This window comes from Mauremys mutica, chromosome 17, assembly GCF_020497125.1.
Source record: "Mauremys mutica isolate MM-2020 ecotype Southern chromosome 17, ASM2049712v1, whole genome shotgun sequence".
NCBI classification, from domain to species: domain Eukaryota; kingdom Metazoa; phylum Chordata; order Testudines; family Geoemydidae; genus Mauremys; species Mauremys mutica.
The window spans coordinates 13,948,161-13,966,415 of NC_059088.1; the positions used below are offsets into that span (position 1 = coordinate 13,948,161).

Sequence of the window (18,255 nt, forward strand, 5' to 3'; positions counted from 1 at the left end):
TGCTGGTGATGGGCGCAGGCACAGCCGTGCTGGGAGCTACCTGTCCCCCTCCCTGGGTGAACGGCCCTGCCAGGGATGTTATTCCTGTCACACGGAACTTACATTGATTCCTTTAACTCCAGCCCTGCTGCTCGGAGCCTCTGGTCAGGCTCCTCTGCTGCTGTTCTCCACATCCAAGTGCCACCTGTGTAACCTTACAACCCACTGTAGCAGAGGTGGGCAAACTACGGCCCGCGGGACCGTCCTGCCCGGACGCTGAGTTCCCGGCCGGGGAGTCTTGCCCCGGTCCCTCCCCTGCAGTGCCCCCTCCCCTGCAGCCATGCGGGCAGCGCTCTGGGCAGCGGGGTTGCGCGCTCCTGCAGGGCACACGGCAGCGTGTCTGGGTCTGGCCAGGTGGTGCAGCTGCCAGACATGCTGCTCTGAGTGGCATGATAAGGGGGTGGAGGATCCCGAGGGACAGTCAGGGGGTGGTTGGATGGGGCGGAGGTTCGAGGGGGGTGGTCAGGGGATGGGGGGTTGTATACGTATCGGAGTCCGGGGGGGGGGCTGTCAGGGGGTGTGGATAGGGGTCCGGGCACTCAGGGAGCAGGGGGGCTGGAGAGAGGGTGGGGTCCCAGGGAGGGGGACAAGCCGCCAGAAAAGCCGTGGTGTGGTGAGAAAACACAGCTGACAAAGGGCAGAAGTACTTGAGAGATGGAGATCAGGTGTTCTTGGCCCAGGTGGAGATGGCTGTGGAATGAGATTAGATTAGTTCAGTAACTGACCAATTCTAGGTCCTGCTGAGAGAATTTTTCTGTGGGGAAATGTTTCCTCTCATACTGGAATGAGTGTGGCCAGAGGGCAGCGCTTTCCCTGCTCAGCTGTACGAAGGCTGGTTTAACCCAAATCGCTGTACAGCTGCAAGTGTAGCCAGACCCTGTGTCTCCAAACTCAGGCAGATTCATAAGAAGTTAATCATGTCCACACTGGGTCAGACCAATGGGTTCCCTAGGGAGGTGGTGGAATCCCCTTCCTTAGAGGTTTTTAAGGTCAGGCTTGACAAAGCCCTGGCTGGGATGATTTAGTTGGGGATTGGTCTTCCTTTGAACAGGGGGTTGGACTAGATACCTGCTGAGGTTTCTTCCAGCCCTAATATTCTATGATTCTGTTCCACCCCCCCACCCCACATGTATAGTCAGCTTATAGATACTGACCTTTTGAGGTGCTTTGAGATCTACAGATAAAAACACCAGCTAGAGGGGAAGGATGGACCAGTGGTTGTTGGGCACTAGTCTGTGACTTGGGAAACTCAGGCAATTCTCTCCAGACTTCCTGTCTGGGCTGGGGCAAGTCACTTTAGGCACCCAGCTTCCCTTGAAATCTGTGACACTGCCTGAGTCTGCAGAGAGCCTGAGCCAATTGCTCTGAAATCAATGGAAGTGACATGCTTAAATACCTGTGAATTTCTGGGCCTGAGTTTCCCCATCTGTAGAATGGGGGTAATAGCCCTGCCCTATCCTCAGGTGTGGTGGGAGGATAAAGACATTAATGAAGCCTGAAGCACTTTGAGCTCTGCTGATGAAACGTGCTGTGTAAGAGCTAGATATCATTTATTGTGCTGGCTTTAATGGCACTGGGCTAAGTCATGGTAGATGAGATCTGATCCCCACTGCCTTATTTTCACAAGTAATGGTAACTTGCAGCTTGGTCTGGAGTCCTCTGATCAGGTGATTCTCCTCCACCTATGGCAGCATGCAGCTGATCTTCATGATGGCTTTGTTATACTCCTTGGAGGCTGGCTTGAACTCACTCACCAGCTCACTGAGCTCCTGAATCTTTGCCTCCAGTTGGTCTCTTTCTATGGCGCCCAGGATCGCGCTGATAATCAAGTCGACACCCACGCCCAGTAACATGCCAGCCATGGCGCCAATCACGGAGGCACCAATCTTGGCCAAGAGCATGGTTGTTTGGCTCAGGACTCTGCTTACCACCTGCGATAACGCCAGCTTGATGAAGAACCCCATGGCCACGGTCCCAGCGAGGCCGCTCACAAATGTGGCCACATTGCGCAGAATCCGCATCTTCGTGGCATCAGGCTCCTGGAAATCGTGAAGCTTTTGGTAGAGATCTGGCTCCAGGTTGCTCTTCAGCTTTGCATCGATGGCCTGCAGAATGTCTTGGATGGACTTTATGGCTGCAAGGAGTATGTCGCAGTTCTCCCGGATGGTGCCGTTCATGTTCATCTTAACGGGGTGCAACTTGAACTGACAGTGTGTGTTTAAGGCTTCAATCAACTCATTGGTGGTATCAAAATTGAGCTCTATGCAGTTGATCAGCTCCTGGTGTAACCGCGCCACCCTCTCCCGCCTCACCGGGTTGTCTGGGTACAGGATATCGCTCCAGGACATTCTCGGGAAAGCTGCCAGGAGAGGAAGAAGGCAGAGGCCTTACTCAGCCAGAGCTCCCTACTGTGCCTCCCCTCCCCCAGCTCAAATCACAGACTTAGCTAGTGCAGAGACTCAGCTGCCATTAAAACAAAAAAAGTCTAAAGGGCTCTGATCCTTTAGGTGCCTAATTCCCCGTCAATCCGTGGGAGTTCTGCACCTAAACACCTTGGAGGTTCTAGGGTGGAAGGACTCGGGCCCTGTCTCCCCCCCCAAACCCCGTGGTCTCAGGAGGACTGGCTGGCTCCTCCCTGCACTGAGCCTCCAGCTGGGAGGGGGAGAATCCGCCCAAGCAAGCTCAGGACTCTCAGCCCCACTCCCCAACAGACCCTAAATTGCCAGAGATCCCCCTGGCCCAGCAGTGTCCCAGCTACTGCCCCAGACACCCCCACTTCTCCTCCCACACGTTACCTCCCCACATTCCCCGATCTCTGTCCCAGCACCCAACCCCCTGCACCCCCAGCTCCTTCCAGCCCCCGCCCAGATTCCATCCACCTCAGAGGCGCGGCAGCATCCCCCATCTACCCGGCCGCCTCCCGCCCCAGCCGCGGCGCTGCCCAGTGCTCGGCAGTTGCATAACTTGCTCCCCCCCCGCTGCCCGGGGACCCCGCTGTGGGTCAGACGCGGCAGTTTCCGGCTGTCCGCAAATTAGCCCGTGAAGTAACTGGCACAAAACGCCCGGCCTGGAGCTGCGCGCAGCTGGGCAGCTTTGTTCTGGCTTCAAGGGGCACCGGGGAATAGTTTCATTTTTCGGCTCCTCCCCAGAGCTGGGCGCAGTCTCCAGTCAGGGTCTCCCCGCTATCCGGAGGGGATCCCACCTCCCGGCTGTTCCCACTCGCTAGTCACCAGTTTCCCCAGCCCGGGTCTCTCTCGCCCGCTGGTTCCACAGGACACCTGGGTCCTTCCCAGAGCTGCCGCTCGCCAGGGTCCCCCTCTGGAAAGCAGAACCCCCCCGCCCCCCATCGGTTACAGACGGGGCCGCTCCACTCCCCCCGCCGCCTGGGGGTGACGGATATTCTTTGTCCCCAGATTGGCACCTTGCCGGGGCTGCGGGAAACCCCCGTTCCTGGAGGAGCCCAGTTCGCCCGGCGATCCGGGGGGCTCTCACCGCACGGCCCCTGCTCCCATTTGTGCCTCCCCTGCCCGGTCCGACGGGGCGAGTTACCTGCTGGCCGGGCGTGCGGGAAGCTGCGGGGCCGTTGGCCTGGGCAGAGCTCGGCTCGGCTCCGCGGGCGGCAGCCTGGGCTCTCCGGGGCGGATCACGTGGCCGGGACGCTCTGTGCGCGCCGGAGCCGGGACTCGCCTTTATAGGAGGCCGCTCCAGGTCCTCACTGTCCCGGTCAGCCCCCGCGATCCCATTGGCTGGGCCGGAGCGCGGGGCCAGGGCGTGTCACATGGGCCTTCAAGCGGGTGTTCCCGGGACTCAGCCGCCGCTTCGAGCCTTCGGCTCCCAGTTCCCACCGGGTTTCCCGGAACTCGAGTCTGGCTGGTTTCCAGGTCCCGCTTTTCCCCTCAGTCACGAGGGGCTGGAAAGATCCAGGAGCTGATCAATTCGCAATCGCTCCCCGCGGCGCAACTCGGAGACAGTGGTTTCCCCAGGAATTGAAATTAGGGGGGGTGTTCGAATTTACAGGGGGGGTGTCAGGGCCAATGAGATATGTAAAAGAGATATGAATAAAGTAAATGTTTTGTTAGGATTATGCAAATTTAACATAAGAATAATGCAAGTTACACCAAAACACATAACAGGTCTAGATTTCTAAAAAAAATATACATTTAAAAAAAAAGTATTTAATTTAAATTGACTTTTGAAAAGTAAGCCATCATGGGGCAAGAGGGAAGATCCTCTCATGGATCAGTAACTGGTTAAAAGATGGGAAACAAAGGGTAGGAATAAATTATCAGTTTTCAGAATGGAGAGAGATAAATAGTGGTATCCCTGAGGGGTCGGTACTGGGACCAGTGCTGTTCAACATATTCATAAATGATCTGGAAAAATGGGTAAACATTGAGGTGGCAAAATTTGCAGATGATACAAAACTATTCAAGATAGGTAAGTCCCAGGCAGACTGCAAAGAATTACAAAGGGATCTCATAAAACTGGGTGACTGGGCAACAAAAATGGCAGATGAAATTTAATGTTGATAAATGCAAAGTAATGTACATTGGAAAACAATCTCAACTATACATACAAAATGAAGGAGTCTGAATTAGCTGTTAACGCTCAAGAAAGATCTTGCAGTCATTGTGGATAGTTCTCTGAAAACATCCACTCAGTGTGCAGCGGCCGTCAGTGATTCCCAACATTCTGTTTGCTTTTTTAAAAAGAACAGGAGCACTTGTGGCACCTTGGAGACTAACAAATTTATTTGAGCATAAGCTTTCGTGGGCTACAGTCCACTTCAACGGATGTAGCCCATGAAAGCTTATGTTCTTTTTGCAATACAGACTAACACGGCTGCTCCTCTGAAACCTTTGCTTTTTTAAGAAAGGGATAGATAATAAGACAGAAAATATCATATTGCCTCTATATAAATCCATGGCACATGTACACCTTGAATACTGTGTGCAGATCTGGTTACTCTATCCCAAAAAAGACATACTGGAAATGCAAAAAGTACAGAGATGGGCAACTAAAATGATTAGGGGTATGAAACAGGAGAAAAAATTAAAATGACTTGGAATTTTCAGCTTAGAAAAGAGACAACTAAGGGGGGATATGCTAAAGGTCTATAAAATCTTGACTGATGTGAAGAAAGTGAATAAAGTAAATGTTTTGTTAGGATAATCCAAATTTAACATAAGGAAAATGCAAGTTACACCAAAACACATAACAGATCTAGATTTCTAAAAAAAAAATAATTTTAAAAAAATGTATTTAATTTAAATTGACTTTTGAAAAGTAAGCCATCATGGGGTAAAAGGGAAGATCCTCTCATGGATCAGTAACTGGTTAAAAGATGGGAAACAAAGGGTAGGAATAAATTATCAGTTTTCAGACTGGAGAGAGATAAATAGTGGTATTCTTGAGGGATCAGTACTGGGACCAGTCCTATTCAACATATTCATCTGGAAAAATGGGTAAACAGTGAGGTGGCAAAATTTGCAGATGATACAAAACTATTCAAGATAGTTAAGTCCCAGGCAGACTGCGAAGATCTACAAAGGGATCTCACAAAACTGGGTGACTGGGCAACAAAATGGCAAATTAAATTCAATGCTGATAAATGCAAAGTAATGGAAATTGGAAAGCAATCTCAACTATACATACAAAATGATGGCATCTGAATTAGCTGTTAACACTCAAGGAAGACATCTTGGAGTCATTGTGGATAGATCTCTGAAAACATCCACTCCATGTGCAGCAACAGTCACAAAAGCAAACAATGTTGGGAATCATTAAGAAAGGGATAGATAATAAGACAGAAAATATCATATTGCCTCTATATAAATCCATGGTACATGCACACCTTGAATAGTGTGTGTAGATCTGGTCACCCATCCTAAAAATATATATATTGGAATTGGAAAAGGTACAGAGATGGGCAACTAAAATGATGAGGGGTATGAAACAGGAGGAGAGATTAAAGTGACTGGGAATTTTCAGCTTAGAAAAGAGATGACTAATGGGGATATGATAGAGGTCTACAAAATCTTGACTGGTGCGAAGAAAGTGAATAAGGAAATTTTATTTAATCCTTCACATAACACAAGAACTAGCAGTCACCGAATGAAATTAATAGGCAGCAGATTTTAAAAAAACAAAAGGAAGTATTTCTTCACACAATATAAAGTCAACTCAGGGAACTCTTTGCCAGGGGATGCTGTGAAGACCAAAACTATAACAGGATTTTAAAAAGAACTAGATAAATTCCTGGAGAACAGGTCCATCTGTGGCTATTAGCCAGGATGAGAGGGATGCAACGCCATGCTCTGAGTGTCCCTAGCCTGTTTGCCAGAAGCTGGGAATGGGCAACAGGGGATGGATCACTTGATGATTCCCTGTTCTATTCATTCCCTCTGAAGCACCTGGCCTTGACCACTGTTGTAAGACAGGGTACTGGGCTATATGGACCATGGGTCTGACCCAGTATGACCATTCATATGTAAAAATTAATTATAATAAAAATGTTTAGTACAGAAACTCCCCAACATAATGACCTCTCAAGATAGCAACAATGTGAGATAACAACCTTGGCAAATACTGCATTTTAAAAATCTTGGCCTACTGGGAAACATTTATATACGTTTCCATTCCCAGTCACAAATCTAGCATTCTGGAGCAAAGTGACTAAAATATAGTCCAACAAACAAATGTTTATTTAACATGCCCCTCACTTTTCCCTCCACCGCACTCCACTCACCGGTGTTGTCCTTGGTCAGTGGAGACTCAGAGTTCAGAGGTGCTTTCATGTGAGTACACCTTCCAGGTGGGGGACAAAAAGGCACAGTTTGCTCTGGCCACGGCTGTTCGTTGTCCCATGGTTCACTCCACCACTCTGTTACCAATGGCCCTGCACAGTCACCTTCTGCTGTCACCTACCACTGTGACCTCTGCGAGTTGGTCTCTTGAGGTTCCACCAGCTCTCAGTGATTTCAGCTGAGCTCTCAGTGTGGGAACCTTGCTGCTAGTGCAGTCTGGGCTGTCTCTTACACAAAAACACTGTACCCACAGGAACACTGTCCCCACAACAGGACTAAGCATTTAGACCTGATTGTCAGTGATTTCAGCTGCAGTGGTCACTTAACAGAACAAAAGACTATCTATGGAGCCTAATCAGCTCTGTCTTTAAACAGTGGAGAGGGACAGGTCCCCACCCTCTCTCTTGATGCCTTCAAATCATCACAGACTAAGTACAGTTCTACTGCCCTTTACTCATACAATAAGAACAACATTTCATCCCCCTTTCCCCCACATTCAAGTGGTTTGTAACCCAACCCCAGCCAAAATCTATCACTTGGACAACACAGCTCTGTTTGCTGGATCCCTAGGTAGATTAGGTGTGAATGTAAATATAATCTGGCCCTGAAGCCTTAGCCCCCAGCTCATCACTAGCTGTCAGGGAGAAGCAGCAAAGAATCCTGTGGCACCTTATAGACTAACAGACGTTTTGCAGCATGAGCTTTCGTGGGTGAATACCCACTTCTTCGGATGCAAGTAGTGGAAATTTCCAGGGGCAGGTATATATAAGCAAGCAAGAAGCAAGCTAGAGATAACGAGGTTAGTTCAATCAGGGAGGATGAGGCCCTGTTCTAGCAGTAGAGGTGTGAAAACCAAGGGAGGAAAAACTGGTTCTGTAGTTGGCAAGCCATTCACAGCCTCATCCTCCCTGATTGAACTAACCTCGTTATCTCTAGCTTGCTTCTTGCTTGCATATATATACCTGCCCCTGGAAATTTCCACTACTTGCATCCGAAGAAGTGGGTATTCACCCACAAAAGCTCATGCTGCAAAACGTCTGTTAGTCTATAAGGTGCCACAGGATTCTTTGCTGCTTTTACAGAACCAGACTAACACGGCTACCCCTCTGATACTTGACACCATGCAAGGCACTGCATTTAGCCGTATGGAGTGGAAATCCATCAACCTCATGAAGAAACTTGCACAAATACAGACGGATATCATCTTCCTTTCCAAATGCAAACGGATGGACATCATACCAAATGGACTAAAGGTAAAAAATCCACTGCTATCCACATACTACACAGACCACAGTGAGAGATTATGCCATACTCTATCAAAGAAACTGAGGAACCACCTGATCAGCATCCTATACAGCAAACAAGAAAACATCAAAAAAGAGCTCTCCAACCTGGAGACTCTCATTAATAACCAAACTTCCATACAAACGGACTTCACTAAAATAAGACAGGAGATCTACATTACTCACTTCACCTCTCTACAAAGGAAAAAAGACTGTAAGCTGTCTAAACTCCTACCTGCCACATGGGGCCACAACCGTGGTACCCCAACCCACCCAGCAATATCGTCAATCTATCCAACCACACACTCAGCCCAGAAGAAAAGTCTGTCCTATCTCGGGGACTCTCTTTCTGCCCTGCACCCCCACCAACATGATACAGTTCTGCGGTGATCTGGAAGCCTACTTTCGTCGTCTCTGACTCAAAGAATACTTTAAGGACAACACTGAACAGTGCACTGATACACAGTTACCCTCCCACCAACAGCACAAGAAGAAGAACTCCACATGGACTCCTACTGAGGGTCGAAATGACAGTCTGGACCTATACATTGAATGCTTCCGCCGACGTGCACAGGCAGAAATTGTGGAAAAACAACATCGCTTGCCTCATAACCTAAGTCGTGCAGAACGCAATGCCATCCACAGCCTCAGAAACCATCCTGACATTATAATCAAAGAGGCTGATAAAGGAGGTGCTGTAGTCATCATGAACAGGTCTGACTACCAAAAGGAGGCCGCCAGACAACTCTCCAATACCAAATTCTACAGGCCACTTCCCTCAGATCCCACTGAGGAATACACTAAGAAACTGCATCATCTACTCAGGACACTCCCTACACTAACACTGGAACAAATCAACATACCCTTAGAACCCCGACCAGGGTTATTCTATCTACTACCCAAGATCCACAAACCCGGAAATCCTGGACGCCCCATCATCTCGGGCATTGGCACTCTCACTGAAGGACTGTCTGGATATGTGGATTCTCTACTCAGACCCTATGCCACCAGCACTCCCAGCTATCTCCGTGACACCACTGATTTCCTGAGGAAACTACAATGCATTGGTGACCTTCCAGAAAACACCATCCTAGCCACCATGGATGTAGAGGCTCTCTACACAAACATCCCACACACAGATGGAATACAAGCTGTCAGGAACAGTATCCCTGGTGATGCCACAGCACAACTGGTTGCTGAGCTCTGTGCCTTTATCCTCACACACAACTATTTCAAATTTGATGACAATATATATCTCCAGATCAGTGGCACCGCTATGGGCACCTGCATGGCCCCACAATATGCCAATATTTTTATGGCCAACCTGGAACAACGCTTCCTCAGCTCCCGTCCACTCACGCCCCTTCTCTACCTACGCTACATTGATGACATCTTCATCATCTGGACCCTGGAAAAATAGGAGACTCTGGAAAAATTCCACCAAGATTTCAATAGCTTCCACCCCACCATCAACCTCAGCCTGGACCAATCTACACGGGAGGTCCACTTTCTAGACACCACAGTGCAAATAAGTGATGGTCACATTAACACCACCCTATACCGAAAACCTACCGACCGCTATGCCTACCTTCATGCCTCCAGCTTCCATCCCGGGCACACCACAAGATCCGGGTACAACCACATCTGCTCTAACCCCTCAGACAGAGACCAACACCTACAAAATCTCCAACAAGCATTCTCAAAACTACAGTACCCGCACGAGGAAATAAGGAAACAGATCAACAGAGCCTGACTTGTACCCGGAAGCCTCCTACTGCAAGACAAACCCAAGAAAGAAACCAACAGGACTCCACTGGCCATCACATACAGTCCCCAGTTAAAACCCCTCCAACACATCATCAGGGATCTACAACCCATCCTGGACAATGATCCCACACTTTCACAGGCCTTGGGTGGCAGGCCAGTCCTCGCCCACAGACAACCTGCCAACCTGAAGCATATTCTCACCAGTAACTGCACACCGCACCATAGTAACTCTAGCTCAGGAACCAATCCATGCAACAAACCTCGATGCCAACTCTGCCCACATATCTACACCAGCAACACCATCACAGGACCTAACCAGATCAGCCACACCATCACCGGTTCATTCACCTGCACATCCACCAATGTAATATACGCCATCATATGCCAGCAATGCCCCTCTGCTATGTACATTGGCCAAACTGGACAGTCTCTAAGGAAAAGGATAAATGGACACAAATCAGATATTAGGAATGGCAATATACAAAAACCTGTAGGAGACACTTCAACCTCCCGGGCCACACAATAGCAGATCTTAAGGTGGCCATCCTGCAGCAAAAAAACTTCAGGACCAGACTTCAAAGAGAAACTGCTGAGCTTCAGTTCATCTGCAAATTTGACACCATCAGCTCAGGATTAAACAAAGACTGTGAATGGCTTGCCAACTACAGAACCAGTTTCTCCTCCCTTGGTTTTCACACCTCTACTGCTAGAACAGGGCCTCATCCTCCCTGATTGAACTAACCTCGTTATCTCTAGCTTGCTTCTTGCTTGCATATATATACTTGCCCCTGGAAATTTCCACTACTTGCATCCGAAGAAGTGGGTATTCACCCACAAAAGCTCATGCTGCAAAACGTCTGTTAGTCTATAAGGTGCCACAGGATTCTTTGCTGCTTTTACAGATCCAGACTAACATGGCTACCCCTCTGATACTTGACATAGAATCTCAGGGTTGGAAGGGACCTCAGGAGGTCATCTAGTCCAACCCCCTGCTCAAAGCAGGACCAAACCCAACTAAATCATCCCAGCCAGGGCTTTGTCAAGCCTGACCTTAAAAACCTCTAGGGAAGGAGATTCCATTACCTCCCTAGGTAACCCATTCCAGTTCTTCACCACCCTACTAGTGAAAAAGTTTTTCCTAATATCCAACCTAAACCTCCCCCTCTGCAACTTGAGACCATTACTCCTTGTTCTGTCATCTTCTACCACTGAGAACAGTCTAGATCCATAAGAACATAAGAACATAAGAACATAAGAAAGGCCGTACCGGGTCAGACCAAGGGTCCATCTAGCCCAGTATCTGTCTACCGACAGTGGCCAATGCCAGGTGCCCCTGAGGGAGTGAACCTAAAAGGCAACGATCAAGTGATCTCTCTCCTGCCATCCATCTCCATCCTCTGACGAACAGAGGCTAGGGACACCATTCTTACCCATCCTGGCTAATAGCCATTTATGGACTTAGCCACCATGAATTTATCCAGTCCCCTTTTAAACATTGTTATAGTCCTAGCCTTCACAACCTCCTCAGGTAAGGAGTTCCACAAGTTGACTGTGCGCTGCGTGAAGAAGAACTTCCTTTTATTTGTTTTAAACCTGCTGCCTATTAATTTCATTTGGTGACCCCTAGTTCTTGTATTATGGGAATAAGTACATAACTTTTCCTTATCCACTTTCTCAACATCACTCATGATTTTATATACCTCTATCATGTCCCCCCTTAGTCTTCTCTTTTCCAAACTGAAGAGTCCTAGCCTCTTTAATCTTTCCTCATATGGGACCCTCTCTAAACCCCTAATCATTTTAGTTGCTCTTTTCTGAACCTTTTCTAGTGCTAGAATATCTTTTTTGAGGTGAGGAGACCACATCTGTACACAGTATTCGAGATGTGGGCGTACCATGGATTTATATAAGGGCAATAATATATTCTCAGTCTTATTCTCTATCCCCTTTTTAATGATTCCTAACATCCTGTTTGCTTTTTTGATCACCTCTGCACGCTGCGTGGACATCTTCAGAGAACTATCCACGATAACTCCAAGATCTTTTTCCTGACTCGTTGTAGCTAAATTAGCCCCCATCATGTTGTATGTATAGTTGGGGTTATTTTTTTCTCCATCCATCCTCTTTGGAACCCCCTTTCAGGTAGTTGAAAACAGCTATCAAATCCCCCCTCATTCTTCTCTTCTGCAGACTAAACAATCCCAGTTCCCTCAGTCTCTCCTCATAAGTCATGTGCTCCAGCCCCCTAATCATTTTTGTGGCCCTCCGCTGGACTCTCTCCAATTTATCCACATCCTTCTTGTAGTGTGGGGCCCAAAACTGGACACAGTACTCCAAATGAGGCCTCACCAGTGCTGAGTAGAGGGGAATGATCACATCCCTTGATCTGCTGGAAATGCCCCTACTTATACAACCCAAAATGCCATTAGCCTTCTTGGCAACAAGGGCACACTGTTGACTCATATTCAGCTTTTCGTCCACCGTAACCCCTAGGTCCTTTTCTGCAGAACTGCTGCCCAGCCATTCGGTCCCTAGTCTGTAGCAGTGCATGGGATTCTTCCGTCCTAAGTGCAGGACTCTGCACTTGTCCTTGTTGAACCTCATCATATTTCTTTTGGCCCAATCCTCTAATTTGTCTAGGTCCCTCTGTATCCTATCCCTACCCTCCAGCGTATCAACCACTCCTCCCAGTTTAGTGTCATCTGCAAACTTGCTAAGGGTGCAGTCCACACCATCCTCCAGATCGTTAATGAAGATATTGAACAAAACCGGCCCCAGCACTGACCCTTGGGGCACTCCACTTGATACCGGCTGCCATCTAGACATGGAACCATTGATCACTACCCGTTGAGCCCGACCATCTAGCCAGTTTTCTATCCACCTTACCGTCCATTCATCCAGCCCAGACTTCTTTAACTTGCTGGCAAGAATACGGTGGGAGACTGTATCAAAAGCTTTGCTAAAATCCAGAAATAGTACATCCACTGCTTTCCCCTCATCCACAGAGCCGGTTATCTCGTCATAGAAGGCAATTAGGTTAGTCAGGCATGACTTGCCCTTGGTGAATCCATGCTGACTGTTCCTGATCACTTTCCCCTCCTTTAAGTGGTTCAGGATTGATTCCTTGAGGACCTGTTCCATGATTTTTCCAGGGACTGAGGTGAGACTGACTGGCCTGTAGTTCCCTGGATCTTCCTTCTTCCCTTTTTTAAAGATGGGCACTACATTAGCTTTTTTCCAGTCATCCGGGACATCCCCCGATCGCCATGATTTTTCAAAGATAATGGCCAATGGCTCTGCAATCTCATCGGCCAACTCCTTTAGCACCCTCGGATGCAGCGCATCCGGCCCCATGGACTTGTGCTCGTCCAGCTTTCCTAAATAGCCCCGAACTACTTCTTTCTCCACAGAGAGCTGGTCACCTCCTCCCCATACCGTGCTGCACAGTGCAGCTGTCTGGGAGCTGACCTTGTCTGTGAAGACAGAGGCAAAAAAAGCATTGAGTACACTAGCTTTCGCCACATCCTCTGTCACTAGGTTCCCTCCCTCATTCAGCAAGGGGCCCACACTTTCCTTGACTTTCTTCCTGTTGCTAACATACCTAAAGAAACCCTTCTTGTTACTCCTAACATCTCCGGCTAGCTGCAACTCCAAGTGTGATTTGGCCTTCCTGATTTCACACCTGCATGCCTGAGCAATACTTTTATACTCCTCCCTGGTTATTTGTCCAATCTTCCACTTCTTGTAAGCTGTTCTTTTGTGTTTAAGACGAGCAAGGATTTCACTGTTAAGCCAAGCTGGTCGCCTGCCATATTTACTTCTCTTCCTACACATCGGGATGGTTTGTTCCTGCAACCTCAATAAGGTTTCTTTGAAATACAGCCAGCTTTCCTCGACTCCTTTCCCCGTCATGTTATTCTCCCAAGGGACCTTGCCCATCAGTTCCCTGAGGGAGTCGAAGTCTGCTTTTCTGAAGTCCAGGGTCTCTGTTCTACTGCTTTCCCTTTTTCCTTGTGTCAGGATCCTGAACTCGACCATCTCATGGTCACTGCCCCCCAGGTTCCCATCCACTATTGCTTCCTCTACTATTTCTTCCCTGTTTGTGAGCAGCAGGTCAAGAAGAGCTTTTCCCCTAGTTGGTTCCTCCAGCACTTGCACCAGGAAATTGTCCCCTACACTTTCCAGAAACTTCCTGGATTGTCTGTGCACTGCTGTATTGCTCTCCCAGCAGATATCGGGGTTATTAAAGTCACATATTTTATCATACACTGTATAAGCTTTTAAAGTGTGTATTAATGTTTCAGTTTAAATTCAGATTTCCAAACAGTCACTAAATTGGTATGTAACTAGCTCACAAAACTTGGGGGGGTGTTGGGAAAATTCAGGGGGGGTGTAGGGAAATCACTGCTCGGAGACCATCCTCCTGCCATGTAGGGAGGCTCCGGGCTTCTTCCAGTCCAGATCTGGCCAGTGCAGGGGGAGAGGTGAAAGGGACAGAGTCAGGGCCCCGGGTTCCCTCCCCAGCTCTGGGAGGGGAGCACGGTCTAATGGTTAGAGCAGAGAAACCCCCAGCTCTGTGAGAGCAGGAGCGATAGTTGGCCTCAGGTCTCTGTGTCCAGCGTCCCCTTGGGGCATTAGCAGAAGATGTAAAATCTGTTTTGTGTTTTACCTAAAGCTGCGTTTTGGTTGAAGCACCTGGGAGGGCTCAGCTCTGGTTGCAAAGGCTGGTGCAGGTCCAGGTTCCCAGGAAGCAGCGGGGAAGGAAGCGCTGAGCTGACACTGGCCAGGCTTCTGAGCAGGGCGGGGGGTGTATTACCGGGTACAGGGCTGGAGTGGGGGCAATTGGCAGGAGCCTCCCTATCGGTGGGTCAGGAGTGGTTGGGGCCCATTGAGGTGACCCCACTGGGTGTGTCCCGGCCTGGGGATGCTGTGTAAGTGCAGGGCCTGCCGGAGGCTGGAGAGGCAGCCCAGGCCGGTGCGTTTGGAAGGCTCAGCGGTGCCACAGTCTAGGTTGTAGCCTGAGGGCCCCGTCACACCCCCTGGGTCCATCCACCCCAGGAGCGCGGCAGCATCCCCAACCCACCCGGCCACCTCCTGCCCCAGCCGCGGAGCTGCCCAGTTCTCGGCAGGTGCAGACCTGCTCCCTCCCCTCTGCTGCCCGGGAGTCATAAGCTGAAGTTTCTGGCTGTCTGCAAATTAGCCCATGAAGTAATCTGCACAAAATGCCAGGCCTGGAGCGGGTCACAGCTGGGCAGCTTTGTTCTGGCTTCAAGGGGCACCTGGGAATAGTTTCATTTTTTCACCTCCTCCCCAGAGCTGGGCGCTGTCAGGGTCTCCCCTCTATCCAGAGAGGATCCCACCTCCCGGCTCCTATTCGCTATTCACCAGTTTCCCCAGCCCAGGGTCACGCTCACCCGCTTAGCCACAGCATCCCCTGGGGGGCTCACGGGCAGCTGGTTCCACCAGGACACCTGGGTCCTTCCCAGAGCTGCAGCTCGCCAGGGTCCCCCTCTGGAAAGCAGAACTCCCCCCCACCCCGCATCGGTTACAGACGGGGCAGTGTAGTAAGATGAGGCCCTGAAACATAAACTCTTATCAGAGGCCCGGTGTGAGGCCTGAGGCCTGAACTAAAGTAATGGTCAGGCCTTTGCGAACATACAGCAAAGCGAAGCTGTGAGCCAGAGGCAGGCCCTGCTCACAGAAGCTGGCAAGGAAAGGGCTGATGCTGCAAATACAGACACACTTAAAAGGTACCAGACACCAGATATCAGAACATTCACATACTTGTTCACTCCCCACAGATAACAAGGAACAGGCCGACCCATCCCAATGACAGGGCCAAAAGGGGAATACGAGGGATAGGGTTGTTTTGTTGGAACCAACGTGTGCAAGGTGAGAGGCGGCACATTGCTATGTGGAGGGGCTGCACCGCAACACGTCAGGAGTGATGTGTCACTTGTTTGTGCCTGTGTAAGAAGGCCCCTGAGTGGACGTCTTTGTCCGGCCTAGGGGGCAGTGGAAAGTCCCGTCGCTGACTGAGCTGAGTCCATTGCCAGGGAGCAGATATGTACTAGCTGGCCGCACCTCAGCAGCACCTTGGACTTCTATGCCAGGGAGCTGGAGATTGTGTTTCTCTTCGACAATAACCTGGCCGGGTGCCTTCGTACCTTACTAGAGTATGTGATCACTGGGGGTTCTCCCGGGTCTGCTGGGACAGCGATCTGCCGAGCCGGGGCAGCACCCAGAGGGAGCGTCTCACAACAGGCAGCTCCCCCCCATCACAGTGACTGCCCCCCCCCGCCTGGGGGTCACTGATATTCTTTGTCCCTAGATTGGCACCTTGCCGGGGGCTGCAGGAAACCCCCGTTCCTGGAGGAGCCCAGTTCGCCCGGCGATCCGGGGGGCTCTCACCGCACGGCCCCTGCTCCCATTTGTGCCTCCTCTGCCCCGTCCGACGGGGCGAGTTACCTGCTCGCCGGGTGTGTGGGAAGCTGCGGGGCCGTTGGCCTGGGCAGAGCTCGGCTCAGCTCCACGGGCGGCAGCCTGGGCTCTCCGGGGAGGATCCCTTTGGAGCAGGGACTCTCGCCTTTCCAGGCAGGGCTGGATTCACCTCACCCCTCTGGCGCCTGGAGCTGAGGATGCCCCGACGGCAGCCCCAGCAGCACAACTGCCAGCCACTGCCCAGCCCGTGTCCAGGCTGGGGAGAGCTCGGCGCTGTCCCTTGGCCGCACCGGCTGCTGGTGGAGACCAGGGCCGGCTTCCTGAGGGGCTTCAGGGGCCTAAGGAGGCGGGGGTGGTGGGGGATGGGCTTGTTCACAAGCACCTAACTCCTCACTGCGGAACCCAGGCTCCGATTGCGGGGGGGCCGCTGACCCGGGGACCCCGCTCCAGCTGCCCGGGGAAGGGGGCGGCGGGGGGCTGCGGGGGGTGGAAATGCGGCGGGGCGCTAAGGCAGCCCGGGGGCGGGGGGCGCTGGGTGCTGGGGCGGCCTCCTGGTTTCCATTTCCCCGCGCGGTTTCCCGGAACTCGAGCCTGGCTGGTTTCCAGGCCCCGGGTTTCTCCTCGGTCACGAGGGGCTGGAAGGAGCCGCGATCTGCTCCAGCCGGGAGCCAGCGAGCCCCGCCCGGGACCTGCTCCCGCGCCGCTCGCCCGGGGCCACTGTCACTCCCCGCCCGCCGGGAGCTGCATAAGGAGCCGCGGAGAGACGCTGCCGCCCGCCCCTTCGCCCGCCGGGCCCGCAGCCGCGCCGAGCGGCGACAGGTGAGAGCTCCGGGCCCGGCCCCTCTGGGTCCAGCCAGCGGGAGCAGCAGCCGGGACCCCCCGCCCCCGAGGTCCGAGCCGGCTGCGGAGAGCCGGGCCGCTCCCCTCCCCCCCCCCCAAATCCGGGCTGGCTCCGGAGAGCCGGGCCGCCCCACCCCCCGGTCTGAGCTGGCTGCCGAGGGCTCGTCCTCGAAATACGGTACCCCTAGATCTCACGCCCCCCCTACAATAACCTCGCACCCCCTTCTGGGGCAGGACCCCCAGTTTCAGAAACGCGGACTTCAGAGTTTTCGAAATGATCTTCAGCGGGTGCAGATCACTTCCACCCGGGGTCATCACTGATCCACAGCCCCGCATCCAGCTGCTTGGGGACCCCGGGAAACCTTTCTGGGTGCAGCCCTGCCCGGAGCTGGAACCCAGCTGCCGGCCCCTGGGTGCAATGCAGCCCTTCAGGGTATGTCTGCGCTGCAATTACACACCCCTGGCTGCCCTGCCGGGCTGCATACTGCCACTGTAGACGTGCAGGCTTGGACTGGAGCCCAGGTGGTGGGACTGTGCCTGGGGGGACGCTCCCAGAGCCTGGCCTCCAGCCTGACCCCAGATGTCTACATGGCAATTTTTAGCCCCCCAGCCTGAGTCAGACCAGACGCAGCCATTCCAGGGGGCTTTTATTCCACTGTCAATATACCAGAGACTCCCCCATCGCTTCCACACACCCTGTCCCCTGGCTCCACCCCAGTGGCGCTGCCTCCGGTTCCCAGTGTCGCTCTCTTGGGGCCCGCAGCAACTGCGAAGTGGGTAACGGACTGATGTGCTTTGCACGCCCCATCTAGCAGAGGAGTGCCCCTGTACCTCACCATTGCCAGCAGGGACAGTTCCTGCCTGACAGCCATTAGTTAGAGAGTTATGCCCTGGAGCAGGAGAGTGTTTAAAGAGGAAACTCTTTCACCCTCTCACCTGTGCTCTCCGCTTTGTTTCCCAGCCTCGCGATGCTCTCCCTGTTCTCCGGGACACAGAGCGAAAGAGAGAGGCTCGTGCGCGCCAGCCAGTCCCTGCTCGACTCCCTGGAAGGATGCATCTCGGCCACCCAGGCGCTGCTT

General features: G+C 51.6%; 1 protein-coding gene across 3 annotated transcripts; it reads right to left on the bottom strand.

Annotated features, from left to right (window-relative positions):
* Positions 1-1,572: 1,572 nt before the first annotated feature.
* Positions 1,573-16,474, bottom strand: LOC123351400 (single-pass membrane and coiled-coil domain-containing protein 3-like). Of its 3 annotated transcripts, none has more exons than XM_044990713.1 (2): positions 16,364-16,474; positions 1,573-2,398 (listed from the first exon to the last, which is right to left on the bottom strand). In XM_044990713.1, the coding sequence occupies exon 2, from the start codon at positions 2,385-2,387 to the stop codon at positions 1,722-1,724; it is 666 nt and encodes a 221-aa protein (XP_044846648.1). In that variant the 5' UTR covers positions 2,388-2,398; positions 16,364-16,474; the 3' UTR covers positions 1,573-1,721. The 3 variants fall into 3 exon arrangements, with proteins under 3 accessions (XP_044846648.1, XP_044846647.1, XP_044846649.1); XM_044990712.1 differs by lacking the exon at positions 16,364-16,474 and adding an exon at positions 3,589-3,742; XM_044990714.1 differs by lacking the exon at positions 16,364-16,474 and adding an exon at positions 3,461-3,598.
* Positions 16,475-18,255: the final 1,781 nt, after the last annotated feature.

Coding starts and splice junctions, on each gene's coding strand:
- LOC123351400 (XM_044990713.1), bottom strand. CDS start 2,387: ATGTCCTGGAGCGATATCCTGTACCCAGACAACCCGGTGAGGCGGGAG.